The sequence below is a fragment of the Vanessa tameamea genome, chromosome 26 (assembly GCF_037043105.1).
Source record: "Vanessa tameamea isolate UH-Manoa-2023 chromosome 26, ilVanTame1 primary haplotype, whole genome shotgun sequence".
In the NCBI taxonomy this organism is placed as follows: Eukaryota; Metazoa; Arthropoda; class Insecta; order Lepidoptera; family Nymphalidae; genus Vanessa; species Vanessa tameamea.
The window spans coordinates 7765317-7789849 of NC_087334.1; the positions used below are offsets into that span (position 1 = coordinate 7765317).

The window sequence follows — 24533 nt, forward strand, 5'->3', positions numbered from 1 at the left end:
AGTAAACGTGAATATCAACTGAATATTACGTATTTAAATTCGGGCAACCACTACTAGGATTTCACTTGCTTAATTTGTGTTTTGTAATAATTCATATGGTATTCGATGAAGGTGAACAAGAGGAAATCTGCAAAGATCACGTGAAGTTCACATCGAACTATGTATAGCCATAAACAGATGTGGAATAAATTCCAGACTTCCCAAAAGAAAAGGAGCCCTTGATTCAGCAGCGGAACATTTACGTGCTCTACTTTTTTTCTATTCTTATCAGTCTTACCCTCGTGACCAGGCTCTCCGCGGAACCAACAACGGGCACTGATGAGCTGTTCCGAGGGCTTCCGGGAAGCGATACCACGCCGCGTCCGGAACTATCGCCTCCTGGATTACGTTCATTATAATTAGAGATTGATTTGATATATTTGATTTGATATCCAAAATATCGTTTGCTTATTACTTTAATATCTCTCTGCTCTTTACTCTTTGGGGAGAATTCTAAAATGTTTAACTACGAAAACAATCTTTACATTATAATTTTTGATGGATAACTAGTGATAAAGTTATTTATGTGTTAAACCGTTTTTTTAAATATCTCTAACGGTCTGTTTTCTACAACTATTTAATTTAAATTATTTACAGTGACTTCGTATATCGTATTTCTAATTGCTAAAACTCAAACTCTTAAAGCTAGCTTGATGTTTATTGTAAATCTGAAGCGGTTGCGTTATCTACTTTTAACTTAACAAACTAATTATCACTCAGCCCTCGTGAAAATTTATGATTTCTTACAGATCGTGCAAGTTTTAATGAATGCGTTCAATATTCTGTTAGTCTTTTAATGTCATCTAAAAGCTTCTATTGTTTTTCAACTATACTAAATACAACACTATTCAGCCGTTCAAATGATGTGTTAGTTTTCATGCCATTACAATTAAATAATTTATACAAATGCCGTCCATTTTGTTTAACTGATTTTAATTCATTTTAATTTATCGGTTCAAAGTCGTGATACTTGTGGTGTCGTTATAAATTAAATTGTGCTCGGTCGGTGTAAAGGTGTAATTCAAAGATGCAATGACGTTTACGAACAATCAACATCGTGTAGACGGTTTCGTCTCGCAATACAAATAGTGGGTCTATACCATTTAGCGACTTCATTTCCACTTTCGTCTGAAAAGCGTCAAAGTTTATTATTCAGTGCATGATGCTCGTCATACCGATGAGAAAGCTTCCTTCATTTTCATACATTCGCATCGATCTAAACTCGATCTACCGGAAAACACAAGAATTTATCTTTATTCGTCAAACTCGTGTCGGCTCCGTGAAGGAAGCTTCCCGCATGCGTCGTGCGGACCTGGGTGCGGCGGGGCTACAAGCGGGGCGCGCGCGCCCGAGGAGGCGCTGCGCACCATCCGACCTGGCGGCGCGGGCGCGGGCGCGGCGCGCAGGCTGCGGCGCGCGCGCGCGTGCGAGAACGCGAAGGGCAGGCGCGCCGCCGCGTTGTACCCGTAGAGCGTCATCGGCCGCGACTCCGCCGGCGTGCACTCGCGCGCCAGCAGCAGCGAGATCTTCGGCGCTATGGTCTCGCCGGGCGACGGCGTTCGGTCCTCGGGGGACGCCTTGCGGGGCAGGGTGAGCTTGCCCTCCCCCTCCGGGTGGATCTTCTGCCTCGACGGCGAGGTCGACTTGGCTCCGGACGTCTCCGGCGTCGAGAGGTAGTTGACGCATCCGAACGCGAGACCTATCTGTCCGAGCATCTCTGGGTAGTTCGACTTTTGATTGCTACGCGTCGACGCGATCCGGCGGCGTGGATGGAGAACAGATGTTAGTGTTAGTGACACGCTGGGAATTAGTTAGTCGGTGACGAAGGGTTTCAAAATCATCGAAAATCAAAATTAACTCATTAAAATCACACAATCACACGTTTAGCTACCTTTGTAAATAGCGTTCTTTAGATCGTTTGTTGTCGCTCTGCAATGTGATAAGCGAAACGTTTATTCACTATTAAGTACGTCGATTTTTATTAATGAATTATTACACTAAATTATGATGGCTGCCGTGACAAGATAGCTCAAGTATATACTCACTCGAGCACCTGGTAAATCTTCTCCGACTCGCCGTTGAATATAAGAGGCCTCAAAGGTATTTGTTCTTTCGGTTGTCCGTTAGCTCTATAATATGAATAAAATATTTAGTACAGAACCAATCTTTTAAATTTGAATTAAGAATGTACTTACAAGTTGGGCGCCAGTGGCACTGCAGCCATTCCGTATTCACGCTGCATCATTGAACTCAAATGGTTACCTACACCTTCTACTGAAATGAAGACATGTGGTTTTAAGTATCAATATGTTTCTAAAAATTCAACACATCGGTTTAAATTGCGTACCAGGAGGTGCTTCTCCATGTTTCCTGTGTCTATGAAACTGCCGGTTAGGACCATGTCTGCGTATGCTTGACCACACTCCCCCAAATAACGAATGGTTTCTCTGCAATTTTGGAAAATTTGAGAAACAGCATTTTACAATATTTTAGAATGTAGGAAATTCTTAAATAATAAAAATGTCAGACAAATATTTGAGTAGTAAATTAAGTTCGGATTAAATGAGAAAAATTGTTAATAAAAAAGCAGAAGTAATTCACCTAAGTAATTATCCTATTGTCTAGGAGTATACTAAGAACACTTATTGAAAACACTTACCCTATGCATGGGAATATCATTATCAGCAACAATTTCATCTAGAGTGCCCGATATAGCTCGTTTTAGTTCCGGTCCAGCTTCATGCAGCGTCCTCAAGCCAGCTTGCAAAGTCATTTGGTGACTCTGTTCGTCGCTTTGTCTCATCTCTTGCTCCTTACGCTTTTTGAACCTTGATTAAGGATATTCAATTGAAATTGTGCCATCATTCTAGGTCGGTACTTGTGACATAATGCGTTATGAACATTAGCAGATGAGCAATGGTAGATATTACTTGGATAAAATGTATACTAAATTCTATTGAACTAGCTTTACCTGAGATACCTAGCTTGAGATAATGCCGATAATGTCACAAGTTCAGACACAGCCACGGTTAACATTTAACTAATAATATTTTGTCAGCTAGTGCAGCTAAATTCTTATCTAGACTAAATTTATTTAGAATTTTCGATTTCGTATACCAATACACATCTAATTCATCAAAGATCTACTTCCAAATTCTGTAATTCTAATACAGTAAGGCTAGAAATGTACAAGTGTCATGGAAAATTCAGTTTTGGTACCTCTCTTCATGTTTTTAAGTTACTTTGAAGAAAAAAAAAAAACACAAAAACACAACATTGAAAAAGAGGTCGAGGTTGGGTAAAACAATTACGTGGTTCATTTGTTTGTAAATGTGTGTAAATGGCATGCTAATGTCGTAACATGATTAGACTGTGATGTGGGTATTTGGAAAAGTTCGTCAAACCGTTTAACATCATGGTATATTATTGTCTTCGTAGGACCATGCGGGACCGAAAACTACTACACTGACTCCTGCTGTACTTTGCATATAATATAAAAACTTTCAATATTATCTATATTTGATATTTTCAAGAGTAAAACACTAAGGGATACATTCTCTCTCCTAAACAACATACTTTTCCTTAGATGCGCTACTTACGCGTGATTCCTATGGAACAAAAATAGCGTGTCAGTGTTAAACCGAACTTAATATAAGTAAATAATTATGGTTAATACGAAAATAACATAAAATATAGTTTGTATTACAAGGAATCCGATTTTTCCTTATAATTAAATCGGGTCTATTATTGTAGTAGTTTGTGTATTTTCAGTAGTTCTTTAGCTATTCATAATTATGGTAATTTCCATCGGATTGGTATTGGCAGCATTTGGTACATTATATTCATCTACATTTTTTTAATATAAAAATTGGTCAGCTGTGAGGAACACAAAAAAAACCTTCAACAGGTCCAATATAATAATGTTAAAAAGTTTTCACGTATTAATATATAAATATCATTTCAATATTTCCCAATACTTTTTACTATTTTAGTAATATCTCCTACCTTCTGAAGTAGTCCTGTATGAGGAAGGTGGCGTAGAACTTTCCAACGGTGATCTCGTTAGGGTCTCCAGGTGGTGGTACTACCTGGTCGAGAAGTTTGGGAGAGGTTCGCTTCCAGATTTTCTTGATAACCGCTCGAAGTTCCGTATTGCAGTCATCTATATTGCCTGTTTAGAACGTATATAATATTAAATAGGGTTCCTTTTTTTTTACATGATTTCCGATTCTTGAATAATTGGATACAAAATCCTAAATTACGCAAAGAGAATAGAAAATGAGAGAGACAGTCATTGCCAAAATAACTATCGAAAAAAAATCATCTTTAAAAATAATTTTAAAAAGAAACAATCTTGAAGAAAGAGATTCTTGAGAATTTTTTAAATTTCTAAATAGGGCAAAGAGAATTAGAATGTGTGTCAACCATCAGTTTTGATCTTAAGCGAAGTTCGCACGACGGCGAAGAGTGTGGCGTTGAAGAGAACTGTTCCATCTGAATTAAGGGGCATGTTCATGGAGACCAAACGCTTGCACGCCACGCGGTGAGGACACAGCTTGCCGAAACCTGAAAAGAGAAAAGTCGCAGTCAAGTCTAACATAGTCTAATATATTCTTGATACTTATAGTTATATTTTTGATTTGGTTCTAAATTTAATACCATTCTCACAAATGGGACAGTCAATTTTATGAATTAATTGTTCGATATTTAAACTTTAGTGATTGATAAATTAAGATAATAAAACAAGAATTATCAGAAGGTTCTCAATTCGTGTGTAAATTTAAATGTGTAAATATATTTGATATGAAGCTGTTACCGAAATATTTTTATTGACTGATTTTAGTGATTTCTTTTATTTTTTATATTTATCCAGGATTAGATATTTCAATTTCATTGCTATTTTTTCCTCATATCTTTTGTGGAATAATAATGTGATGCCACTCACCTAAAGGAGGACTTATTTTTCTTAATAATGTGACTACATCTAAATGTTTTATTCGTCCCTTAGCGTCAGGGTCGTATTCACTCCATAACCTGCAAACAAAAAAAAAAAACAAAATCCATATTAATATAATTTAATATTTTGTTGTTCACATTTGATGACTTTTTATATACCTTATAAATTCATCTAAGTGGTGTGGTCCCAATATTGACCAGTCTCTGGTTAAATAGTCGAAATTATCCATAATGACAGCGACGAATAAATTAATAATCTGGAAAGAAGAAAGTTAAAAGGATTGTATAAAGTATTATATTTCATAAAATCGCTTTAAATTCTTTAAAAATCTTCAAATATAATAACGCTAATAAAGACGAAATCCTCATTATAATATTCAACTAAAAATTGAATTGGTTGAAGTAGTTCAAGCGTGCAGATATATATTGTTTACAGAAAAGAGAATTACGAAAATGTTTGGCAAATAGGTTGGAGCAAGAGTCAAATAAAAGGATTGTTCAAGACTGTTCTGTATTACTGATTTACTATTAAAACACTGACAATGTTGTTTAGTTTATGAAAAGGCAAAATGCGAGATCATTATACAATTTGTCTTGCAATTTAAATTAATTGTATAAACATAAAATATTGAGCAATATACTCACGAGAAAGGAGCAAAGCACATAAAATGAAATGAAGTAGGGAAAGGCGAGCACGCTGCCACATGAACCGCTGCTGTCCTCCTCACCCTCCTCATCATAGTTGCGGTCACAGCGCACTTCAGGCTCCGGTGATACTCCCATCATTATATCTTGCCAAGCTTCACCTGGTAGTTTTAGAGAAAAAATATACAGGATAAAATATTGTCCAAAAACGTTCGAAATAATAAGCAGTGATAAATCAAAGCCTAAATGATCAAATCACGAAATATTATGTGAATAAAAATGGTAATGCATAATTGCTTGTGACGTTGTTTTATTATTGTTTATATTCAATTTAAAAAAGCAAAGTAATTGCCTGCCCATTGGTTGGGCATGATTGAATGTTTAATTAGTAACCATACAAATTGAGATACAAACCAGTAGCAGATCGAAACAAAACCAATATGGCTTGCGGAAAAGTCTGGAAGTGGTTGTTTCGTGTGATAGGCGTATCGTCGTCTATTGCGATTTTTCCAAACACCTGAAAGAAAATATTTAAATAACAAATCTAATAATATTAAGACCGACTATTATTGATCAAATGGACACTAATTAATTACAAATTGCAAAGTGTCTGTCGAAATTAAACTTAGAACGACCAAAAAAAAAAACCAGCAACATCAAAATATTATCAAGAAAATATTAGATTGAATCTTGTTTACTTTTTAATAAACTTACTTGCATCCCAACCACCGCATAAATGAAGAACAGCATCAAGATCAATAGAGCAACATAAGGCAGCGCTTGGAAGGATTTGATGAATGTCCAGAGTAAGGTGCGAATGCCTTCTCCACGAGACAACAACTTGACGAGTCTCATCACACGAAACAAACGGAAGAAGTTTATAGACGGGATCGAACTTTCCTGCGAGATTAATTTTAATTTGAATCTTTGGATGAAACTTTACATAACTTTATGATGCATATATTATAACTGTTTTCAAATATGTGTATCGTCTAGAATCTTTAATATACTTAACTAGTTTGAAGAATTTATCAGAAATGTACATGTTGCAAGAGGAATGATACATAAAAGATTTGAAGACGGCGTCGTGTCCAGAAGAAGAAGTATGTCAATTCATTTACAATTTATGCGATTGTTTTGTAAAGTAATCAAGTCTAAACGTAATATTTGAAAAAACATAAAAATATTTTAATTGCATAATTGTAGAAAATAATGCCTGCCTTCCAAAGATTTTCTGGAAAAGATATCTTTCATTATTACTATTCAAACTAAATGAATCTTTAAAAATGCGGCATCAAAGAGTGCTAACTATATTTCATCTCTAGAGTGTATATACAATTTGTAACATTAAAATCTTAGAATGTTTATATAAATTTACATATTATATAACACTATAAATAACTCAAAAATATGTGTAATTGTGAAGTGCACTTAGTGCCTTTGTCTATTTCTAAGAACTGTATTTTATATTTACTTTGAAATGTCTATTTGCAAGTTACTGTCCCATATTCAGATACTTAACATCAAAAGCTAACCTTATAATAATTATAATTATCGGCTGGACAACATCTAAAGCTATTTTATTAGTAACATCTATAATAACCAATTTATTATCAACTTTATGAACTGTCATTGATGAATATTTAAATTCTATTCTATATAACTTATCATTTTTATTTTCTATAAAGTATTGTATAATATTGTTTATTGTTCTATTCAATATTTGTGACTAAAACTTTATGTTTTTCGCAAAAGCGTGTACTTACCTTAACAACGTGTGCTCTTGGCAATCCACTTCCCTGCAATAAACACGATTGCTTCAATCATCTACATATACATATATACTATACGGGATGCCGCTGCTTGCTGTTAATACAACATCTATATCGTCCATGCACGGGACAGTAACTACATGGTCTAATTTAAAATGGTCATCCTAGAAGACTTCTATTTTTAAAAAAATGGCTTCGTGAAGTTATGAAAATATTTTGATGTATCAGAATTTTATCAATCCATATAAAACATCGTGAATAAATCTACATATTGGAGGTAGTTTTGACAACATATAATATATCTATCAATCTAACCTACGAAGCCTCTAGTAAGTAGAGCATTGTGATAGTTTTACTATTTAAATTCTTCTCGTTGACAGGAAAAAGATCGTTGCACAAGGATAATTTGAACTTCTCATTGGATATTTTTATTTCTACTATGGACATTCTTTCTTGATGTATTTGGACTTGATAATATTTCTTGTTCTATTTATAACCAAATTTGTTTGTTTTAAATTTTGAAATAGTCTCTCATGAATAAAAATTCTCACTGATTACAAAATTTTCTACGAACATTTGTACATATGTATCTATCATACAAAAGATGACCATTTTAATTTAAACATTGTACCAAGTGAAAGTGGTTAACTAATTATACCAAATTATTTTGCGTATAGCGTGCAAAGTAAACATTACCTGATTTTTGAGTTCGTTTACTTGTGAGACGACGATGTCGATGATGCTACCTAAAACGATGATGAAGTCGAACGTGTTCCACGCGTCTCCGAAATAGTTCTACAAGATAATAATAATCATGAAACAATCATTAAAATTCTAATATTTATGCAACTGTACACATATCGTAGTACTGATAAAGTTTAACCTATCAAATTTACCTTCTTTTGCTAGACTTACGATTACTATTCCATTAATATTCAAATTAGATTTCGAATGAAATTGTATAATTTTTTTTTTATGTAAAGTATATTCAGGGCTTTTTTAGACATAATTTCTTAGTATTTTTTCTTCTTTATAGGATAAGCACCAAGATTCTAAATGAAAATTGCAATTTCAAAAACCATATTTGGTATAAATTATAAAGCTATATGAAAAAAAATCTAACCTTGAATCGAAATGCAGCTAATTTGAAGATAAATTCAAGAGCAAAGACCGCAGTGAATATCATGTTGAGTAAGTCGAGGGCCTTGCTATACTCGTGGGGCTGGTTGTGGTACTTCATGGCGAGGGTGATAGTGTTTATCATGATGAGGACGAAGATCGCGTATTCAAAAGGTTGAGAGGTGACGAACCACCACACTTTGTACTGGATTCGGTGCTTCGGTATATATCTATGAAGGTATAAATTAATTATTAGAAATTTACTACTTCACCGAGTTAGATAAAGGGTACATATAATTTTCCTAAATTATTTAATCACTCTTAACTAAGAGAAAGTTGAGGTATCTGTTTTTGCACTTTCTAGTACACTCTTCTACTTTTATTGGTTTTCACTATTTATTTATATTACAGTCTAGTTATCTTTATGGAGATTGGCCACCGTAACTGAGTTGTTTGTTTAATGATTAGTTATAAAAAGACAATGACTTACCTTCTAATAGGTTTAGCTTTCAAGGCGAATTCTATACAATTTCTTTGATTCTTATCTAATTCACAGTTCTTGTATTCCTGCTCACCCTCATTTTGGAATGTCACTATGACGAAACCGACGAATATATTTACCTAAACAAATGTCCACAATACAAGATATTAATTTCAAAAGTTCGTTGCGATGAAACTGGAAAGTCTAGATTGTGATGTAATCTATTGGATTAAAATAATTTACATAGAAGTATTATTTAGAAGACAATTGAAAGGCTTTTCGTTCTAAACTGTATTACGTAACTGGGTATACATTTTATAGTATTTAACATATTTTGGAATATATTTGTAGCTGTAAAACTAAATCTAACTTTTGGAAAATTTAATGAGAGTATTAACAATTGAAATAGAACAGTTATATAAAAATATCATTGATCTAATTGAATATCATTGATGTTCAATTCCAGAAGATGATGGAAATTAGTACAACAATTTTAATTAAGTTAATTATTTAAAAGTAAATGCTCACCATAAAGAAGGCAATTATAATAATGTAAATAATATAATATGCTGCAACAATTGGACGGAAGTTAGTAATAGGACCACGATCCTCTGCGTTCGAGTCTATAGATACATACAATAACCTGAAAATTATTAAACATTTGTAAACTTAATCGTATAACGATGACTAATTATTATTAAGAGATTCACATCAAGAATGTAATAATTCAAATCATTAGTCTGCATTGATATGAGATAAGACAATTTTATAAGATTATTAATAGTGATATTTGTATCTAAGGAGATTGTACATTCATATTATGGAAGAATGAGTCACCCATAGACACTGGGTGACTGTGTTTTTTTTTTTATGACATAGGTAGGTCGACGAGGAATGATGTTTGGTAGGTTTGGGTTTGAAAGGCTAATATATATTTTTTTGTCAGATATTCTTGATTACAATGATAAATTATTTATTTTAGAAACGGCGATTCCAAGACGTGATATCATCTATGTAGTAATTTTGTAATAACCTTAACACGTTTTTTTTAACAATTTATAACATTAGAAATGTTTTTAACGATTTTGAGATTCTATTGTAGAAGCGTACTTACCCTGGCCATCCTTCAAAAGTGGATACAGTGAAGAGGGTGAGCATCCCTTTCATAACATTATCAAAATGAAAGTCATTCCGTTTCCATTCTCTGTCTCTAACTACGTAATTACGATTTTCGAATACTAAATAAGTTCCCCTGCAAAAGACAATGATTGAAATATGATTCTTATGTCAGGAATCGATTGCAAAAACATCAAATTAAGATAATTCTACTTACTGACACTCATCTTTTGTCATTTTAGAAATATCGTTACACCTAAAAAATTTACCCTGCAACAAACTTCGTGATTAGATAAAGCTATGTTCGAATATAAATTGGTGTTTATTTACATGCATCGAAGCTGATATTTCAATTACTGTAGCGTTATAATAACCCATTTCTCATGATGCACTTATGTTTTAAGCATGTAAGTCTTTTTATTATATTTGTTTCGTTTTTGCATTTAATACACGTGCAATTATTATATCATTGTTATAACTGATATTTTAACTTGCAAGTCGATTTAATACTCTTACGTCTTCCAAAAAAACATTAGTATTTAGATCAGATGCTTTAATATGCTCACCTTAAACAACTGTACACCGACGACAGCGAACATAAATTGTAACAAATATGTAACTAACATTATATTTCCTATTGTCTTAATTGCTACTATCACACATTTCACCACATACTAGAATTTCAATGAAGGATAAAGTGCGAGTTAGTTGCGTGGGTGTATACGTTACCAAAGGAAGTATGTCCATAATCGTCCGGTAACCAGGCAGCATCAGAACATGAGGGGAAAAGCAAACAAGTCTTTTTTATAGGACATTTTAAAATGAGCATGATGGGAACTGATTCAAATCTACATAAAATGTTATAGACAATCGAATCTTGTTAGACGTTTTCAAATGGGGATTGAAGACAAGTAAACGCCAAGGTAGGGGGGTTATCTATGTAACGGAGGTATGTATTAGTCTTCTAAATGATTTGGATTTTATGTAATACCTACACCTTTGGGTCCAAGGCAGTAGCTACTCATGCTATAGTATGTTAGTGACATATGAAAAACACCACAATTAGTTTTCTATTCAATAGTCTAAATATTAGTCAATATCTAAAGAAGGTCATGCTGTAAATTTTTTGTCACGATTTCCCGGACATAGGTATGTGTATATTTGTGTTTTATTGTGATAGTTGTGTGGTAAGAAAGAGATGAAGAAACGTCAGAAAAAGAAAAAATAGTGAGTTGTAGATACATGTATGTATACGTATTACAAATAAATAAAAAGCGTCTCAAGTTAAAACATAAATCAGCACACGAAGAAAATAAAGCAAAAAGCAAAGCGTCAGAATATATAGAAAGGAAGACAAAATAATCATGAGAAATGAGTAGTGAGGAAAAAATAGAATTAATTAGACTAAGAAAATAAATAAGTAATTTTGAAATTGTTTTAATACCCAAAGGTGTAATAGATTTAGAGATATGTAAAGACTGTGATCGTGTATCACTCCAACCGGTGGCACACATATTGCCCGAGGGGTAAACAGTGCTGTCTTGAGATAAAACTGATGGAAGTGCCCCCTACCTTGAACATTTGCACTCCCATGACCGCGAACATGAATTGAAGCAAGGACGTTACCAACAAAATGTTTCCAATCGTTTTGATTGCAACGATCACGCACTGAACAACGTGCTATAATCAGGGAAAAATTTAAGACAATGATAATTTAAATCTTTAATAAACGTTTCATATTATAATAATTTATTTCATCATTTTATATGTTAGTTTTATCAGAAGATAAATGGACATGTCTCTTTTAGAAAACCAATTACTGACCTTAAGGCCTTTGGCCCTGTTGATGGCTCTTAGAGGCCTCAGCACCCTGAATACTCGCAATATCTTCACCACGGATATACTCCCAGACCTAAAATACCACTAAGTCTAAATAAAAGAAATTTAGGATGTTTTTTTTTTTAGATTTAAATAATTATATGGTTAATTATATTGCCAGTGAGAACAATCAAATTCAAATAATAAAAAATATAGACAAAAAAAGTATTATAATTGTCCTAAAATTGGTCCGTTATGTTAATTTTAATAAGCTAAGGAATATAGAAAAGTCAAATCAAATGTCGTACTTAAAGCTCATTGAGATAAGGGAGACGCAAACAACCAGCATGTCGAGTACGTTGAAGGCGGAGCGCAGGAAGGCACCTTCGTGCAAAATGAGGCCGTATGTCACTAGCTTCAAGAACAGCTCCAACGTGAAGATGCCAGTGAAGAATATGTCGAATTGACTCAGTAACTAGAAAAATATGGTTGGAATTTGTAAAGTTAGAATTGTGAAAATACGACCAAACAAAGAATGTTACATTATTAAAATAAAATACTATATTATAAATTTATGCAACTATTCGATATTTCTTAATTACGAAATTTTAATATTTCTTACCCTTAATGTATTTTTTCAAATTTAATACTGAGTCGTTTTAATTATAGTATTCATTTTAATAACTGACCTGATAAAATATTTAAATAAATGTTAATACATTACCCAATTCCTGAACCCTTTTTGGGCGGCGTCTAAAGGATCCTCTGCTGCTAACATGGCAGAGGACAGCATGATGCACACCAGGATGATATTCCCAAATGTCGAAGATGCTGACATCTTATAGCAGAATACACGAAACCTAATACGACGTGAAACTTATAAAATTCCTTTATAAACTTGTTGGCATATAAAATATTATAAACATTGAACACATTTATTAAACTATGCAACATAATAACGACAAAACATAACTTTGCGTAGTTCAATTATATATATTTGAAATATGTGTGACAAAATCTTTACTCAAACACAGATTTGCAGCGCATAATAAAATTTTAGTTAAAACTAAATCAGAAATAACACATTTGGCGAAGTCATGCAAAATAATTAGATGCAATACTATAAAAAAACATATGTTAAAACTTGCATGCTATCTTGGAAGCTTTAAAAAATAAAATTATCATGCTCTAGAATTTCGGCATGTTTCAAAAATAAATAATTAAACAGCTAAGTTTCGTCTAAACTATTTCAATTAACTTTTCATTGTCTATTTTCATGCTCCACTAACTGACGTCTACAGACAAACCTAGCCGCTAACATCAGAAACTTGGAGGTACCCTGCCATCTCATTGTAAAAAAACGATTTTTAAATAATTTTGAAAATTTCGAGGACAGCACTCGTGCAAGTCATACAGGAAAAGGAATGGTAGATTAACTTAATTAAAACGTAAACAATGATCAATGTAAAAGTAAATATCAACCAATTAATGCTGAAAACAGCACGCCAATAAGATAACAATGAGACACGGGTACCGAATCACCAATCACCTGTTCGTTGGTGAGAATACGAAGAAACTACTAGCGTTCGGTATTGGCGGCGTCTGATTTGGCATATTCAGTTCAGATATCCGCCGTGGTCTAGCGGTTACAAGCGTTCCCTCCTCTTCTAATTCGCCACCATCTTTGTGAGATAGAAATATACAATATTCCTCTGATAAAACTTTCTAACTACTTATATTTACCTTAAAATTTAACCGTTTACCTTAACAATTTAAATTAAATTAATGTGTTCATGCCGAAATGTTTTACGTGTGTCCTTTCTGCGAGATTAAAACGCCTAAGTTTTAATCAAATAATATGCAAGTAAATAAACATAAGTGATTATCTAATAAATGTGAGAATAAAATTAATCATATAAAAAAACATAAACAGCTCAAATTATTAAAGTTGTTTAAGACAAAGGCATATATATATTTAAAAAGAGTTGACTCTAATGACACACCGATGTTGAATAATATTATGAAAATCAAGATAGACATAACGGTCGTCATGGGAGCCAAGAAAAATAAAAACGAAGAGGCAGATAAGTAAACATCTAATCGAAAGCGTCGCTCCCCCGCGGTCCCTAACCTGTTGTCTTTTGAAAATATGAAGAAGGAGGTAGCATCAGGGATCGGCTTGGCCGAGTCCCGGATGTCGACCTCCGACAGGCGCCGCGGCCGCGCCGAGGACGTCGTCGGCTTACGTTTCAAGCGCGGCTCGTCCTCGAACTCTGTGTTCACTATGTCGATTGGATTAACGTCTCGCTTCTCTTGCCAATTTTGTGAAGTTTTCATTTTGTAGTAACATATGTTTGGATTCTTACATTTTTATGTGATTCGATTCCTAGGTTCAATTCACGTATTTACGTTCTTTGTCCCTTTGATAACGCACTGGGTAAATAACTACCGATTGTTGTCGTTGTTTTGTTTTAAATTTTTGAATCGCCTACAATTAGGCTTAAACCTCATTTTAAGTATTACTTGTAGTTTGTTTAACAACAGTATTATAACTACCATTAACATTATTTTAAGTATTAGATACTAAATTAAAATCGATATAAACATAATTCGACTTTAAAACAAAATCTCTTATAAACAATATTAATATTAAAGTTATTATACGGGATGTATTACCTATATGGTTTCTTTGATGATTCTCCATTTCTTCCGCTTCTTGTTCTTCCTCGATTCTTTCTTCATTTTCCTCATCAATTTCAGCATCTTCTGCATCTACTTCTATTTCTTCTTGCTGCTCACCTTCCGATCCAGTTTCTTCGTAGTCCCTTTCAGAGCTGCGTTCACAATATTATGTAATATGTAGATACTTAATCTCAAAAATCTCAAGTTCTATCATTATTTTAATAATATATTTTTTATATAATTTGTCGTTTTATAAATTTAATTTAATATTAACTATTTCTTCACAGTTTTTAAGTCATACTTATCAGTGGTGTAGGCATCGTCGTCGTGAATATATTCATCATCGGTATCTGCAAGTGCGCCTTCTACTTTTTCTGGATCTTCTTCTTTCTCTTCTGCGCCCTGCTACAATTTTCAATTGCAAATTTAATATATATTATGGCACATGTGATAAATGTTTAATAACGGTAAAAGTTCATATTTCCAAAATGGTGTTGTTACAAATATTTATATTTATAACAAATATTAATATTACTTACACCTTCTTCTTTTTCAATGTTAGTCAATGATTCTGCATCAGCCAAGTTGTCAACAGCAATGGCCAAGAAGACGTTCAGTAGAATGTCTGTTTTGCGGTTCAGAAAACTATTTTTTTTAGTAAAACTTAGTCACGTTGTGTTACGAATAATTTAGCGATGTGAATAGATATTAATAAGATATATAATATATAAAAGGATACAGTTGCCGCAAATAAATAGTATGATGAAGTAGATGCAGGCAAGTATACCAAAGGTGCCGACACCACCATATGCCTTGATTCCTTCGTACATCACCGCATTCCAGTCTTCACCTGTTAATATCTGGCAATAAAAAAGAAAAAGATAAAACACATTTACCGTTAGAAGTAAATATGTCTAACCATTTAAACGTCTAGATCAAATTGTAAGCTTACAAACATTGGAAATTAATTATAGCATTTTAGAGCCATATTTATGTAATTAACATTTTTTGGTAGGTTATCAAAACTATTATAATCGGTTCTAAAAAAATAAGCCTTGAACAGCGTTAAATAATTAAATAAACTATTTATTTTTAATTTTAATAATGGACATTACCTGAAAAACCGTAAGCAACGCTTGCCAGAAACAATCGAAATTGTGCCGATCTTTTTCCTCCACAGGGTCATAGTTAAACTTCCCACCAAAAACCTGGAATAAATCATAGTCACGAGCGTAATTCGTTTATACTAATGCATGTCGATAAGAATATATTGTGGAGGCTTTGTGAGTGAATATAATCATACATCATTTTAAATTTTCATAATCTCAAATTAAATCATAAAAAAATACTTTGCAAGGCAAGGATACTTTTAGACTGGAATATGAATGGGATATTTGCTAGAAATATTTACCTGCATGCCCAACAGCGCAAAGATCATGATAAAGAGGAAAAGTAGAAGCAGTAGGGACGCGATGGACTGGATCGAGTTGAGCAGAGACGCCACCAAGTTAGACAGCGAACGCCAGTACCTAATAGATAGTCAAGCCATTACTTATAATGTATATTTGGGTTAATTAAATTGACGATATTGACATTACTTCAATACTATTCAACAACAAATGTCCATATCCTATTCCAATCGAAGAAAGAATAAAATTATTTCACTTACATACTTATATTAACTTTGATTTTACTTCCAAAGTTTCGATAAGAGCTTCTTCGACGTTCAAAACGCCATGTTTTTGTCGTAAAATTGTGATAAATACGTATCGTAGATTTTATTCAAGCCCTCGATTTGATGTCAAATATTGTTTACTTGGCTTTTATCGTCTTGTGGTTGGAATAGGTCGTATGTTTATTTTCTTTAATATTTATTATTAATAACAAACAAATCTCTCATAGAAAGATCTTATAAGTAAATATTTCCGGCCACATACTTGGTAACCTTGAAGACGCGCAGCAAGCGCACGCAACGCAGCACCGACACGCCGAGCGGCGGCATCAGCTCGCTCTTCGTCAGCACCATCTCGCTGATGGAGCCCACCACCACGAAGCAATCGAACCGGTTGAATAGTGACACGAAGTAGCCCTGAACATCAACGTATCGAGTTTTATTAAAATATTAACATTGACAGTGACCAGCGAATAAATATAATATAAATCGTTAATTGAATGATTGATATGGTACAGGAAGATAACGTTTCGTATTATTGTGAAAAAAGTATTATGCGTAAATGAAATCGGAGTAACCAGCAGTGGAATACTAATAATCATGTAACTTTGCCGTAAATAAGAGTAATTTCCATATAAATCAATTAGATTATCTCAAACTAACAAGGAACTCACCTGTAAACCTAGACTGTACATTTTGACTAACATCTCCAATGTAAAAAGTGCTACGAACATAGCATTTCCATATTCTTGAAAGTGATCGAGCCATGTTGGCTGTCTGCAAACAAATAATGTTACAGTTTAAAATCACGAGACAGCTTAAAAAAAAAACAGACAGGATTTTGTAAAATACTCAGACAAATTGTTCCTCTTAATTTTGATTTAAACCTGACAATTTCACGATATGGAGAGATGCTCACTGGTAGTGCTCGCTGGCCAGCACGACGGTGTTGAGAAACACGAGTACAATGATTAGCCAGTAGAAGGTCTGCGACTTCACGGCGCGTCGACACGCACGCTTCATACGACGGTTCGCCTTATCGAAGTCTTTCTTCCACAATTTACCAATTGAAATTTTCTGTTGCTCGACTGGTTCTATACCTAAGTGGTCCGTTGAATCGTTTTCTGTTTGGTTCTGACCTAAAAATGTTGTGTAGCATAAATGAACATATAAAAAGCGTTATGAAAAAAAATAATTAAATGAGCCATTTTTAGTAGATTATTTTCTGGAATTTACCATTTGCATCAACTTTAACAAATGATTCGAGAAACATGCTCTAGCTGCTATTCATGTGCAATTTGATCGTGATAATAAATTAATTCCGCGCTATCAAAAAGTATTTAATTAAAAAAATGTCGAACTTCCATACACCGAGATCGATTCGCTTAAGTCCTTCTAGTGCTCAACTACGTTATACAATATCAAAAGATATAGTTTTGTTATATATCGAAAATGTAAGTTTTCTATCCGTTGAATATCAGTCTGTATGTTAGTTATATATCAGCAATTAGTCGGTTTCATTTAGTGAATAATTAAGATTTAGAAATCAATATTACTTGCTTACCTATTAAGTTACCAATGACATAATCTCTCTTCTGGTCTACTGTATCGTGTTGATCTGCGAGAGGTTCAAGGTATTCAGCCTGCGTAATCCAGTCCAGATAACCTTTAAGATCTTCTTCTAACTGCTGTTTTTCTCTTAACTTCTGAAAATCTCCTCGGTTTTTCGCTTTCTCTCTTTCTTTGGAGAATTCTCTGAAATCAAATTAATGTATATCTTGAGAATTTCTGATAAAATTTTGGAATCTGTCTCCATTAACGAGGGTAAATATAATGTTATAATCCAATCTCTATATTGTCTAAAGTACTTAGCATCCCCGTCATAAATATAGTAAAAATAGAAGAACCAAATAAAATAAATATAAGAACAACATATACATATACATATGTACTATTATTTTATTATTAACTTTGTAGTAGGGTTTAGTACAAGGGCGTCTGGGTACCGTTGCTGCCACCAAACAGTAATAGATACTTGTTATTATTATGCCAGGTACATAACATATTAGCTCCCAAGGTTGATGGCGCATTGGTAATGTAAGGTATGGTTAATATTTCTTACAGCGCAAATATCTACGGGCAGTGGTCACCACTTACCATAAGGTGGCCTAGTTGATGGTCCACCTACTTATATAAAAATAATTATAATAGAAACTAAAGTATTAATATAAATGTGACTGTAAAACCCACAACGTTCAGATCAATAACAAATGTTTGTTTTAGCTTGATCTTATATTTATTATGAAAAACTCACCCAGACAACACACCGAGAATTAGGTTCATAACGAAAAATGCTCCCAATATGACCATAGATACGAAGTATATCCATTCCCAACTGTTCCCCATCGCGTCTTGGATCTGAAAAATAATTTAAAAGATATCAATTTTACATTGGTTTAGTTGAAATTCAAGCAGTATCGTAAACTATTTTATGTCTTTTAAATTATTATATATTGGTACTTTTTTCCTTTAATGAGCTGCTGTTATCCGTCGTGTTAGTTTTTTATTCTGTTAAATATACTACTTAACACTTTTATTATAATCATTGATGGCATTTGTAACAAGTAAAAGAGAAACTTACACAAAATTATTTTAATTTAATAGTATCGGACAATTATTTTTTCGCAGATGAGAAAGGGGCTTTCGCAATTATCAAAACGGATAATAGTAAATTAGCAAATAAAACAAAGTCTTTAACACTTACATTATACATGACATCTGTCCAGCCCTCTAAAGTGATGCATTGGAAGACAGTGAGCATAGACAGACCGAAGTTGTCGAAATTCGTGATACCGAAGTTGGGGCCGATCCAACCTTCCCTGCACTCCATTTCTTCGCCAATCATGGAACAGTTGAAACCATTATCCAAGTCACATGGATGAGGATTATCCATGACTTCATCTGGAATAACAATTACATATATCTTTAAGTAACAGAAGAGTAATAATAACAATACATAAAAAAAAAATCTTTTCGAGAAACCATGATGGGGGAATGTTGTAAGGGGCTTATCCATTTACTGGATGAGTTTTTGGCAGAATTATTACTAATAAGCATGGGTTTTCATTATAATACGATCTTTTATTTCCGAAAAACTCTAAATTATGCGCATGAAAACTTATTGGTAAGATCATTGAATAGATCAAAAGATTGTTCTAGCCACTGAGACTTTCTCGCAGTTCTTACAGTTGGTTTACAATTATGCCAGTAAATATTATAAATATTTCTAAATGATAATTTAATGTGTAATGTTATGAGAGAACTGTCTTTGACAAAAATAATTATATTAAGGTAAAATCGTCATAATAAATGGGGCTATCGAGTAACCAAATATTTATATAATGTTTAATGGAACTACATGAATTTTCGTGTTACATAATATCTACAATTCTAAAGCCGCGAACAACGAGTGAAAAACCACGTGCATTTAATTGAAGATTACGAGCCCAAAGCTAGTAAAGGCTACTAGATTTTATGTAACATTTTAATTCGGTGAATCATTAGAAAAACAAAGTGATATCTTTTCTATGAAATTCTGATTCATATATGGATAATAAACTTCCTAATAAAGAAAATTCCGTAGAAGAGCAAGCCTTTTTCCAGCAATGGTCCATAAATAGCGATTTATTTTTAGTATTTTTTCAGATATTGGAGTTTCAAGGTTTCTCCAACAGTGTGTAATTTAGCAATAAATATAATAATTATAGTAGTAATGGTTAATAATATTAAAATATAACCTGTTAGTCTGTTGTAACACGTTTTATGCATCTTGCCCGAGAACAATTCGAGACCGATGATGGCGTATATTATGATGACGAAGATAACCAGCAACGCGATGTGAAGTAGCGGTACCATTGCCTTCAAGATAGAATTCAAAACGATTTGTAAGCCTGAAAAAAAAAAGTGTTTTCAATATTTAGTAGTACAGAATCAGATTAGTAAACAGTCCTTACTAATTAAGTTAATTTATTTTAGGGGATAGAAGAGCAAATTATGATTAGGGATCACTTTGGCCCATAGTCACCGTCAATAGTCACGTGATCGATTACAACAAGTCCCTTGTTTCTGGAACTACATTGGCGGATTGGAAAAAACTTTTTGTGATATTTAATTCTAACTCTAACTCATAGATATTGGTTACAATTAAGAACTAAGAATATGTAGTACAAGGAAAGATGAAGCAAAGGTAGGCTTGATCTGATAAACGTCTTAGTTTGAGAATCTTTATCAGTATTAGTATATTGGCTCAAGGGCACTCTTTGGGTTCAACAAAATTCAATAAGCCTTAATTTTTATCAACCTGCGCTGGGAAATGGCATTAGAAGAAGAATTTAATTATGCAGGCATGGTCACAGTTAGTCCATACTGGGTGGGCCAGGCCTTACTCTATAATATTTTATGCTGAAAATTAAAATAGACACATGTGTATAATCCATTACTATTCAATCATGTCACCTGCTCGGAGACACGGAAGGGATCAATATGCACGAAGCTGATCCGGCTACTGACCCGACAAATTATTTAACGAGCGTTATAAATCAATTTGTAAAGCTGCAACTATTAAATCATTTTGTATCAAATATCGTTTTGATTTTTTATGAACGTGATATTTTTTGGTGAAGCATCAATTTTTATATTATGTAAAGAATATATTGCGTGGGAAGGTTCCAGAATTTATCGATGTAATAAGGAAAATGACTCAAAATAAAGTTCTGATAGTTTAATATTTTTAACAAAAACTTTCCGTATGATGATACGAATACATCAACGAACAAACGCATCGTGGTTTTCATGAATATTAACAAATTTAAAGAATGCTTAGAGTGGAAAACAGGTACATCAGAAGCTTTTACAGATGATGAAGTTTTGCAATCGATGAATATGTCAATTGTTAAATATAGAGATTTAATATCTCAGCTGGAAATTATCATTGGAAGGAACCACAAGATAGATGACAGTGTATTAACAGTTGAAGGAATGATTTGTATCCTAATGTTTAAGGACTATGTGACCACTGAATTTTATCTGATGTTTTCTTTTTCTACATAAAAATTGAATGTGATACAAATCCAATGGTTTAAAAACAACTCCAAAACATACATTACTAAAGACGTTTTGGTGTCAACAGTTGTAAGTACTCACTGGGAACGCCTGACACTAGTCTCAAGGGTCTTAAGACACGAAATGCTCGCAGCGCTTTCACGTCGAACGCATCTTTGAAGATACTAGATAGTACTGTGCTCACCATACTGAAAGAAGAATCGTGAAAATAGTTAGAACTTCTATTTCTAATTAATTATCGAGTTAAAATATTCAATGACCAATGACCATTGATTATATACAACACAAAAGTACACACAAAAATTATACCCTGTTCAAGTTAGCTTGGTCTTTTTAACAGACGGGCTAGTGATGAGAAACAGAAAATATGACATATATAACAGTCGATGGAACGATGGAATGCGTAATTCAAATTAGAATTCAATTTATTTTTAACTTACATTTCTATAAAGAGTTATACCAGCTAAAGAGAGCCCAACCACTAGCCAAAGAGACCCCAACTAAAAGGCAAAGAGACCCCAACCAATGATCTTTAATAAGGATTTTTGTAATCGATATTTGTAGTAGTTACTGCCTGTTATTCGCGTCCCTACCGTCCGACCGATGTAACATTGTACAAGCGTCTATTATTTTCAGTGTTTCTATTTAAATTTTACTTTAAAGCAATATTATATAGTAATAGAAAAAGTCTTAAAACTTTTGTATTATATGTAATTTTTTAAATATTTTTACAATTTTTAAAATCATTAAATTAAGAAAATAATATGTTCGTCATTGCAAAGTTATATCGATCAGATATATATTGTTTTTATATTGCAGCTATTTTAAGCAAACTAATATATTTAATAGATTTAAACGGTACATGAAATATATGGAATAAAAATGTTTCTTTTTTTTAAGTGAAACTTTTTAAACATTTTAGACTCGATGTTCGATAGGTTAAAGGGAATTGAGAGTAAAACCTCAAAGATGTGTCACGTTTACACATATTTCTTTATATGACAGATATGACGTTGAGAGAAAGAGACCTATATATTGAAAAAAGTTTCACTTCTATTATAGATCTGTACATTAAGGAAGGCGATTAACAAATATAATCTAATTTGTATTTTTTTTCTGTCTCTATTCTTACATTAGTCAATTCACGCACACTGAGTTATTTTGTAAGCAAGAGAGTTACAAAGATAATTTTGCGTGGAGGAGCGCGACTTCGTAAGTAAATAGATGTACATATATGTACGTATCTGCACTCCCAATTATTAAATTTTTTTTTTATTCCTTGCAGATTTTTTGGCCGTGCTTTTTGATGTGGGTTGCATTTCGTAGTGTAAGCAAATGATAATAATTTAAAATTATAGTGATATTTAGAATATTATTCGTTATTTGAATTTGGAATGAATAATTATTTAAGTCGAATGGAATCGAACGTTAATTTTTTTAATAGACTTATGTCTTGAGTCATAAGTCCTAAGATTAAATATTTGTGGACAAATGATAGGCAGTTTGGCGAGATTTTAAAGATTTTCGATTTAAGATAAAAAAGATAAGCTTGGAGGAAATACAACGACAAACATAAAAATCATAATCAAAGGTTATAGATTAAGTATGACTTTTTAATAGTAAAGTAATTCAAACAATTTTGAAATAATATATGATTTTTTAATATAATATTTTCTTCATAATTATTATAAAAATGTCCTCTTGTCAAATAAAAGTGATAGGAACATTTAAATTTTTCCACTTCAAACGTAATTGGGCCACTACTTCGTACAACTGTCACGGAGCTTTTCAACTATGTCAAATGATCTCTTAAAAAAAATAGGCTACCGGTTAGAATAACTTTGAGCCTTATATAGGAAACTTTCTTATGAAATAAATATTTCTTTTTGTTATTTATAAATCCAGAAGAAATTGAGGAAGTCCCGTAGTATCATTCATGAATCTGATCAATAATAATTCTTCAAGTTATATTCGGTCTTTTATATAATCTTGGAGCTAGCAACTCCCTTGTTAATAAAGGATGTATTTCAAACTATTTGTCGGTTGCGTTTTAGAGGTTAGTCGCTTGGGTTTTTCAAAAAAATTAGCCTATGTCCTTAATTAAATTTCATCAAATTATGTTCAGCGGTTTGGCTAATTTCGCATTTATAATATAAGGATAGATAAGTAGCCAGACTAGCAAATAGGACATCTAGTAGTAACCATCAACGGCCATCAGGGCCGGATCTACCATATGGCTTTTTGGGCTTCAGCCCAGGGCCCCGTGGATTCAAGGGGGCCCCAGCTAGGTCAAGTCAAAGTTAAAAATAGACGATAATGCGAAAGAATCCATAACTTTATTAAATTAAACAGATCGTATGGTTTCCAGCCCTGCGAGTCCTGCAATGAATCAAACCGATTCAATTAATTTAACTCAAGTCTACGTTCGGATGTGTCTTAGGTGGGCCCCTAAGTAGTGTTAGCCCAGGGCCTCCTAAACTTACGGTCCGGTCCTGACGACCATAGACTTTGCTTTGGTAAGATGTTATGTCCCTTGTGCCTGAAGTTACACTGTATCACTTTTCAAACCGAATACAAGAATATAAAAAATAATATTAATATTTAAAAGTAGTGTGTATATTTACAGTTGCAACGAGACTTTACGATAATATATTTACTATTTACAATAATATATTTTTTATAGAAACGAAATATAAACTTGTATAAATACGAGAAGCAAAGGTAAACTTATAACTTATAATGGCAAGTTTTCGGTTCCGCAGAGTCAATATGTCTTTCCTAGGTATTTATTTATAAAATAAACTTCCGCAGATACTTTTAACTTTGCCAATATATAAAAATGTTTTGTTAAAAATCTTTAATAAATAAGACATGTTCAACTCGATGACATAGATGGTAAAAAGTAATTTGTATTGGTTTATTATACATGATATAAAAACTAAATTGTATACGGTTGATATTTATTTATCTACATAGATCTCTATCTAATGTCACGCTACAAAAGAATTCAAACAAACGAGCCACTTTATTATCTTGGTGTGCGTGACAGCTACGATTGAAACTCGAAAAAAGTCATACTACTTCACTAGTGTGAGTGTACTTAGTGATCAAC

General features: G+C 33.0%; 1 protein-coding gene across 18 annotated transcripts in view; it reads right to left on the reverse strand.

Moving 5' to 3' along the window:
• LOC113398863 (muscle calcium channel subunit alpha-1-like) overlaps positions 1 to 24533 on the reverse strand; it is a 109450-nt gene that overhangs the window by 1422 nt on the left and 83495 nt on the right. For 3 of the 18 annotated variants that reach the window (XM_064219127.1, XM_064219139.1, XM_026637785.2), the window contains exons 6-45: positions 21503 to 21609; positions 20098 to 20250; positions 19065 to 19261; positions 18615 to 18718; positions 17865 to 18055; positions 17220 to 17439; positions 16975 to 17077; positions 16566 to 16717; positions 16040 to 16157; positions 15744 to 15836; positions 15368 to 15488; positions 15168 to 15253; positions 14930 to 15033; positions 14623 to 14780; positions 14078 to 14228; positions 12671 to 12806; positions 12255 to 12421; positions 11953 to 12040; positions 11701 to 11808; positions 10346 to 10398; positions 10127 to 10264; positions 9541 to 9655; positions 9022 to 9152; positions 8536 to 8761; positions 8109 to 8207; positions 7407 to 7439; positions 6355 to 6540; positions 6055 to 6157; positions 5641 to 5801; positions 5155 to 5252; positions 4985 to 5073; positions 4465 to 4605; positions 4045 to 4210; positions 3639 to 3647; positions 2699 to 2867; positions 2387 to 2486; positions 2235 to 2313; positions 2085 to 2168; positions 1352 to 1779; positions 278 to 378 (exon numbers count right to left, since the gene is read on the reverse strand). In XM_064219127.1, the coding sequence (XP_064075197.1) occupies positions 278 to 378; positions 1352 to 1779; positions 2085 to 2168; positions 2235 to 2313; positions 2387 to 2486; positions 2699 to 2867; positions 3639 to 3647; positions 4045 to 4210; positions 4465 to 4605; positions 4985 to 5073; positions 5155 to 5252; positions 5641 to 5801; positions 6055 to 6157; positions 6355 to 6540; positions 7407 to 7439; positions 8109 to 8207; positions 8536 to 8761; positions 9022 to 9152; positions 9541 to 9655; positions 10127 to 10264; positions 10346 to 10398; positions 11701 to 11808; positions 11953 to 12040; positions 12255 to 12421; positions 12671 to 12806; positions 14078 to 14228; positions 14623 to 14780; positions 14930 to 15033; positions 15168 to 15253; positions 15368 to 15488; positions 15744 to 15836; positions 16040 to 16157; positions 16566 to 16717; positions 16975 to 17077; positions 17220 to 17439; positions 17865 to 18055; positions 18615 to 18718; positions 19065 to 19261; positions 20098 to 20250; positions 21503 to 21609 (5266 nt within the window). Of the gene's footprint in view, positions 1 to 277; positions 379 to 1351; positions 1780 to 1930; positions 1969 to 2084; positions 2169 to 2234; positions 2314 to 2386; positions 2487 to 2698; positions 2868 to 3638; positions 3648 to 4044; positions 4211 to 4464; positions 4606 to 4984; positions 5074 to 5154; positions 5253 to 5640; positions 5802 to 6054; positions 6158 to 6354; positions 6541 to 7406; positions 7440 to 8108; positions 8208 to 8535; positions 8762 to 9021; positions 9153 to 9540; positions 9656 to 10126; positions 10265 to 10345; positions 10399 to 10694; positions 10803 to 11700; positions 11809 to 11952; positions 12041 to 12254; positions 12422 to 12670; positions 12807 to 13495; positions 13629 to 14077; positions 14229 to 14622; positions 14781 to 14929; positions 15034 to 15167; positions 15254 to 15367; positions 15489 to 15743; positions 15837 to 16039; positions 16158 to 16565; positions 16718 to 16974; positions 17078 to 17219; positions 17440 to 17864; positions 18056 to 18614; positions 18719 to 19064; positions 19262 to 20097; positions 20251 to 21502; positions 21610 to 24533 lie in introns of all 18 variants that reach the window. The other 15 variants (XM_064219133.1, XM_064219132.1, XM_064219128.1 and 12 more) reach the window with 15 other exon arrangements.